The sequence below is a fragment of the Mytilus trossulus genome, unplaced genomic scaffold, assembly GCF_036588685.1.
Source record: "Mytilus trossulus isolate FHL-02 unplaced genomic scaffold, PNRI_Mtr1.1.1.hap1 h1tg000244l__unscaffolded, whole genome shotgun sequence".
NCBI classification, from domain to species: domain Eukaryota; kingdom Metazoa; phylum Mollusca; class Bivalvia; order Mytilida; family Mytilidae; genus Mytilus; species Mytilus trossulus.
In genome coordinates, this window is record NW_026963317.1 from 2288216 (window position 1) to 2294815 (window position 6600).

Below are 6600 nucleotides of genomic sequence, written 5' to 3' on the forward strand. Positions count from 1 at the left end.
TTGCCATAGTTTATGTGTGCCTGTTTCAAGTCTTGGCCTATTATTAAGTGTTCTTCGTTGACTACTGTCTGTCACATTTGATTTTGTTATGTTTTGTTGTACATATCCGGTTGTTTTGTTTTGTGATTTGTTTCACATATTTTGCCATCTTGGGGTCTTGTTTTGCTTATTAAATGGTATCTAGAACCGTTGAAGTCAGTGATTCTTTCGGTGATTTCGAATTCTAAAGAGGTTGTATTAGTTTAAAACAGAAAAACTAGCTGTCGGTACTTTTTGATTTCTTATCTAAATTGATCTTGAGTACGAGTTATCAATAATACATTAAAGTTGCATTGATTTTAATTTGATATTGGACTTTCAGTGGTATTGTTACATTCAGTGTACACCACATGTTAAAGCCCAAGCGAAGTTTTGGTATTTTATATATTTACAGTCAGCAACTCGTTCCTGACTAGGCTGGGAAACTGGCTCCCTGCTAGACAATAGACTCGAAGAAAAGATTTGAACAGAGTCTCAGGCTTTCTCCGTGCTAGTTTTATTATTATTATGTCTTTTCCATTAGGTTTTGACCGTCGATTACATACTTTTCTTTATTCTTAATCTAGAAAATATGACTTGTCTCCATAAATAGCATCCTTTTTCAAGTTGACAAAAACTGACTAAAACTATAAAAAAAAAAGCTTCAGCAAGCAAGATGAAGTCATGTTTCAGTTCAAAATTGACCGGCAACAACTAAACAAAACGTAAATATATTTTATTTTAAAACCAACAATTGATAGACTTTGTAATATAGAACCGTTAAGTACACTCAATAAAATATTTGAACACAATGTTATAAAATCGTTATGGAATTTGGAATCGTTCAACGCCCATGAGAGTCCAACAGTATTTGTGTTGGCGAAACATAGATAAAGTATAGGAAAATAATGAGTTATTTCATATTTATGGCAATAAAATTCTGATACTGTTGAGGGACCCCGAGCGTAACAGATCTATTCGTTTATTGTCTGCATTCCATACACACAAATGAAAGAGGAAATTATACGGATAAGCAGAAAGTCTTCAGAAGTTTTACACCGGCCTGGAGAACCCCATTTTATAGTTGGTGGTCTGTGATTTTCTGCAGTGTCTTATATCTTTGCTTATTAGCTTTAACTTAATTTAATTGAATAAAAAGTCATTTACAAAACAAGGACACCTAGAAAAAGAAAGAGCAGTTCAGCAACAAAAAAGAAAAAAAATGTCCTCTGAACAATTTTTACCTTAACACTTTTCTTGTAACATTTACGGGCAAGAAGAGGACTACAGTAGCAAAAATCCCCTTTTTAACTATGGCTCCATCACTGGTGCTTTATTTTGAAATGAATAATGCTTTAAATTGTTCTTTGCATCACTAGATTTTTGAAGTTCTCGTCTAATAATACAGTTTTGAAAAGAAATACGAACAATAAGCAACACAACTTTAGCAAACACTAAACCCGTTAGGTTTACGCGTGAACAACTCAATGTTTGTTCATTAGAGGATCGCCTTTTTTGGCAGCAACCTCTCTGTGTGGTCCGCTAAAATAAGGGTTGTTCTTCATTTTCTCAAGTTTAGATTGAAGTATTTCCATGATGCGTTCATTGTCCTGCAAGTAGAAAATACAACCATTAATATACAATTCATATTTTTTTTAACGGCAGTGCTGTCGGTGAAAACAATTAGAGAACAAAGCTTGATTAGTAAAATAATCAGAGACTAGTGCTTGTGAACTAAAAGTGTTATCATCTTGTGAACTTTCAACGGTATTGCAATGCGCGTTATAATAACAGTTCTTTCTCAGATTGCTTGTTCAAATGCTGAGTGTACGCCTGAAATATTTTCCAGTTGCTAACATCTGACTCAAAAGCACAGTCAAAAATCTTTGATGCCATTTTTCTGATGCCTTTGTTTTGCTACTCCATTTAGAATACTTGAATTTAATATATTATTTTAAAGGTAAATAAACGGAATATATCCCTAAACAATGCATTGTAGTGCACTAAAATCTGATTTTTTTCTAAATAGGAAATTGCAGGAAATATCTCAATATTTGAAGAGTTAAGTTCAATCTGTATACTTTATGATTTTCAACTAAACATTGCAGGCCGCATCATATCGCGAGATATGGTCTAGTTCACAAAAACACTGACTTGTATTATACGTATCTGGCTGAAAGTAACAATCAACTACAGCATAGTACGAACAAAATGTAAAATTTAAAACTGAAAACAGACAAATAAACAAAAAGCAAACACACAAACAAAATACAGTTACTTGATCTAGGGCAGCACACCTATTTCGATGTCTAAAGTATGATGAGACGTTCAACCTGGGACTATTATATTATGTCCCAGGTTGAAACCGTTAAAGATTTTGTTCATACAGAAGAAGATTAAAAATGGAACATGCCATAATTGTTCTGTCAACGACAACAGAAGATAGCTATACTACATTGCACGACAAAAATGTCTAGCAGGTATAATCCACAACACATACCAAACGTAAGCAATATATACATTTCTTTAAAGCCACAAACTTTTAAGAATAAAATATAAGAATCAGATTAATGAAAACACAAACCACAGAAAAGTGCATGCAAACAAAATGAGATCAGAAAATACTAAAAACAAGGCAAAATGAGATCAGAAAATACTAAAAACAAGGCAAAATGAGATTAGACAACACTTAAAGCAAACAAAATGAGATAAGAAAACACCAAAAGCAAGCAAAATGAGATCAGTTACAGCTTAATTTGCAAGAAAAGCTCAAACTATAGTGCGCTAGTCTACTAACTACAACGGACAATAAGAACAAAGTGGACTAACCCTTCTATATCTCATATGGTTGCCACCTTTCTTCTCGCGTTTGTCTAAACTCATACTGTCCTGTTGGAAAATGGACACAACGTTAGTTTGAAGAGAATAAGACAAAACGTATTTCAACCTGACCCGAATCGAGATAGAAAATTAAGTCCATTTAAGCTCTAGTAGGTTTTAAATAAACCAGGAAGATATGGATTGATATACTGTTTCCAGAATGAGCACAACTTTGCGACTATATGATTCGGTTGTTCCTATCATTATTTGACATTCTGTTGAATTAAAAAAAACGTTTGTCAAAAAAACAAATGTCTCATTCCAATTCCACATCCGGGTACCATCGAGCAATTTGCATGCAGCTTCATAATAAGAAAGATATTCAAAGCTGATTCCTTTCATCAGTTAATGACTGAAACTGTAAGATGAGCGTGGAGCTATTTCTTAACCATCTGTAAAGAAATATGGACCCAATAGTTTTAGTTTTACTGGTCTCCAACCGGTTTATCGAACTACTTTTAATTTAAAAATGAAAGAATCAAATTTTAAAGTAAGCGCAAAATTTGACTACAAGGTAAAACTGTATAACAAATACATCTTAGGAACCTATAAGACCTATTACATTCCAAAGCTAGAGAGTTACCGCCACCATTTTGTAATAAGCGCTTATATAATACTTCATGTATTTCCACTGTCATTCTCTTTACCATCAGTCGTAGTACATCATTTTATAAATAGTAGAGGTAAACTATTTGTAGTTTTTTTTTCTTACCAAATCTGAGTTTGAGTTTTGCTGCATCCATTCTGGATAGTTTCCTGTTTGCTTAATTTCCTGGTCATTTTCAGCCGGACATGAAAACATGTGTTCTGCATCGCATGGACAGTCTTGTTGTTTTAACAGACGGCGATTATTGTCAAGGGAATTCTCGAACTTTTCCACGCAGTTATCATCAGCTGAAAAGATAGATAATCATGAAACAAAATCGATTTATAAATATGGAACTGAACTTACACAATATTCTATTATGATTGTAGGTGTTATTGATTAATCGATCCCTGGCCATTTGTTGATGAATTGCTAGCATCTTTTGTTCGTTTCAGTTTGAGAAACATAAATATAAGAGTGGACCAAGAAGTTTTAAAAGGAAATGCACTATTGGATAAAAAAAAAGGGGGGGGGGTGGTAAGTCAAGTCTATTTTTTTTTTTATAAGATTATGGTGTTGGGGAAAATCCAAAGAAAGGGAGATGGACCTTTGGATCCATCTACAGTATTTGTCCGATATTTTCTCGTGAAAAAATAATTAAACTATGGGAAAAAAAACTGTTTTTGCCTCTTACACTCTTGTTGTTCAAGTATATTTAGCGCAAATTGTATTTAAAGAATAAACAATTTTTATACGTTTCGAACTTGGTTTCACTGAAATATGCATTCTGGTGACAAATGAAGAGTTGGTTATAGAAGAAGTATTTTTGGTAGGAAAGAAATAAGGGGGCAACAATTTAACTTCAAAGGGGGTGGGTTTATGGTGTTTTTCCGAGTCAGACATTTTTAAAGTTAAATGATTGTTTCCTAATGAATTTAACGAGTATACACATGATCTCACCTGTATACCCAACAGGGCAAGGATTTGGTGGGTTACAGTAAGCTGGAAGAACTTTGTCAGTTTTTACTTGTTTAGGATTTTCTTTTCCACCTCCTGTTCCACCTAAAATAAAACAAAAATTCATGTATGAAACAAAAAATTATAAGCTCATTGTTAAGCCTGAACCACGAAAGGGACATATCATCAGAAAGGAACAGCACGTATATGATACAAGAGAACACTTTCACAAAATCGACATCTTTCCTAAACAGCTAGTTTCTGAATTGAGCGTTTTCAAAATATTTGCGAAATGAAATATTACATTCACATCTTAGAAAATTACTAACTGAAAACCATTTTTTTCTCAATTACAAGAAAAATCTTTTAAAATGCAAGTTTTATACCATAATCTTAAATCTCTATGTTTTGTTGACACATACTCAGTGACATTCTTTCGTCATGAAATTATATAGAATTCTGATTTTATGATCTGAATGATATTTTATGATATTATATATGAAATACTAAAACTTCAACTCACCAGACATGGACTGGTATCCCCAAAGGCTAGGCAACTGTTGTATTAATTCTGGGTCTCTAATTGATGCTCTGCTGAATAAATTAGGGTCATCCATGTTTAAGGACCAATCATCAGGCATACTCCTCCCAACAAGTTCGTCGTCATAGTAACCATATCGTCCACCTGACTCAGGTTGTTGGAGTTGATAGAGCTGAGACAGATCGTTGAGGAGGAGGTCGGAATAGCTGGCTCCTTGTGTGGTATATACTGTCATTGACAGGGCAAAAATAATGGGCAGCATGTTTAAGCCTAAAAAGATTGTAATCTAGATAAGTATTTTTACTTATTTAATTATTCTTAAGCACATAATTGCTAATCGACACTACCGTTCTAAAGACGTTTCTCAACATTTAAAGGCACCACTGAAAAATTATTTGGTTGTAGTTCATGCAATTTGTTGCTTGGTAGAACCTCCATGTAGGGGAGGATAAGGTTTGCCATGATAGAGTATTATGATCAAAAGGTGCAGAATAAAGGGGGAGAGTATCAGTAAAAAATGGTAAAAATGAATAGTGAATGGAGAAAAAGGACAAAAAAGGACAAAAAAAAATCAAAAAAGGAAAGACCACATCCAGACCTCATCCAATATTTAATTACAGACTCTAAAATACCTTTAAGCCAACGTGAGATATGGTGTTCAAGATCACAATTTTGTCATACTGATCTTTAATTCAATACGAAACTTTCAATAGGATGTTTAAACGTGTTGTATAATAGTTGTAATTATATTATCTTGCTGAGTAATCTGATTATTGCGTGCATCTTTCAATCAATAATTTCATTTTGTGGAGCTTACTTTTCATTTTCTCTCTGAAAAATCGATTTCAATTCCATACAAGACATTCTTAATTTGAAATAAGCCAAATGTTAAAAAGATACTGAATTTACATTGTAGAATTAAGTTTCTTGTTTTAGAAATTGTTAAAAGTAAATGGAAAATCCTTAATATCATTTATTGAATTCTTGTCAGAAATATAAATTAGTCTTTTAACAGAAGTTTTCCTATTAAAGCTGTGTCTTTTAATTAAAAAAATATAAATATATTGGTTTGTTTTGAAACTACCTAGCACATGTTAAAAGACTAACTCACCCTTTTGTAGATAAAGCTCTTGATTTCGAAGTATCTTATGTCCAGGCTGTTTTGTTTTTGTAATGGCGCTGGCTTTCAGAAATGGAATTGATTGCTTTGCTTCCGTCACTTCTCCAAGAAAGAATCGATATGGTGACAGAAATCAATTCCAAATACGTCAGAGCGGAACACTGTTGTCATTGGTGATAATTGATAACTGATAACGATTTTATCGTGTATCAGTATTTAATGATGAATATGGAAAAATGAGCCTTTTGTTTATGAAAAAATACATTTAGTGGGTGGATATAGACAATCGAACGTGTACTATTGGAAAATAATTACATTACATGGAATAAGTAGAATGTTTCAAAAATACAGCAAAAATTAATACCGAACTCCGAGGATATTGCCTAATTAAATGGCAAATTCAAAAGCTCAAACACATCAGACGAATGCAGAACAACTGTCATATTTGACATATATGTTTTGTCAGGCTTCATTTAACCTGGTTTTATATCTAGCTAA

The 6600-nt window shown here is 33.0% G+C and overlaps 1 protein-coding gene across 1 annotated transcript; it reads right to left on the minus strand.

Moving 5' to 3' along the window:
• Window positions 1-739: 739 nt before the first annotated feature.
• LOC134701379 (neuroendocrine protein 7B2-like) lies at window positions 740-6230 on the minus strand. The gene is made up of 6 exons (XM_063562520.1): window positions 6094-6230; window positions 4965-5252; window positions 4445-4546; window positions 3611-3792; window positions 2848-2907; window positions 740-1628 (listed from the first exon to the last, which is right to left on the minus strand). The coding sequence occupies exons 2-6, from the start codon at window positions 5242-5244 to the stop codon at window positions 1503-1505; spliced, it is 750 nt and encodes a 249-aa protein (XP_063418590.1). The 5' UTR covers window positions 5245-5252; window positions 6094-6230; the 3' UTR covers window positions 740-1502.
• Between the last annotated feature and the right edge of the window lie 370 nt (window positions 6231-6600).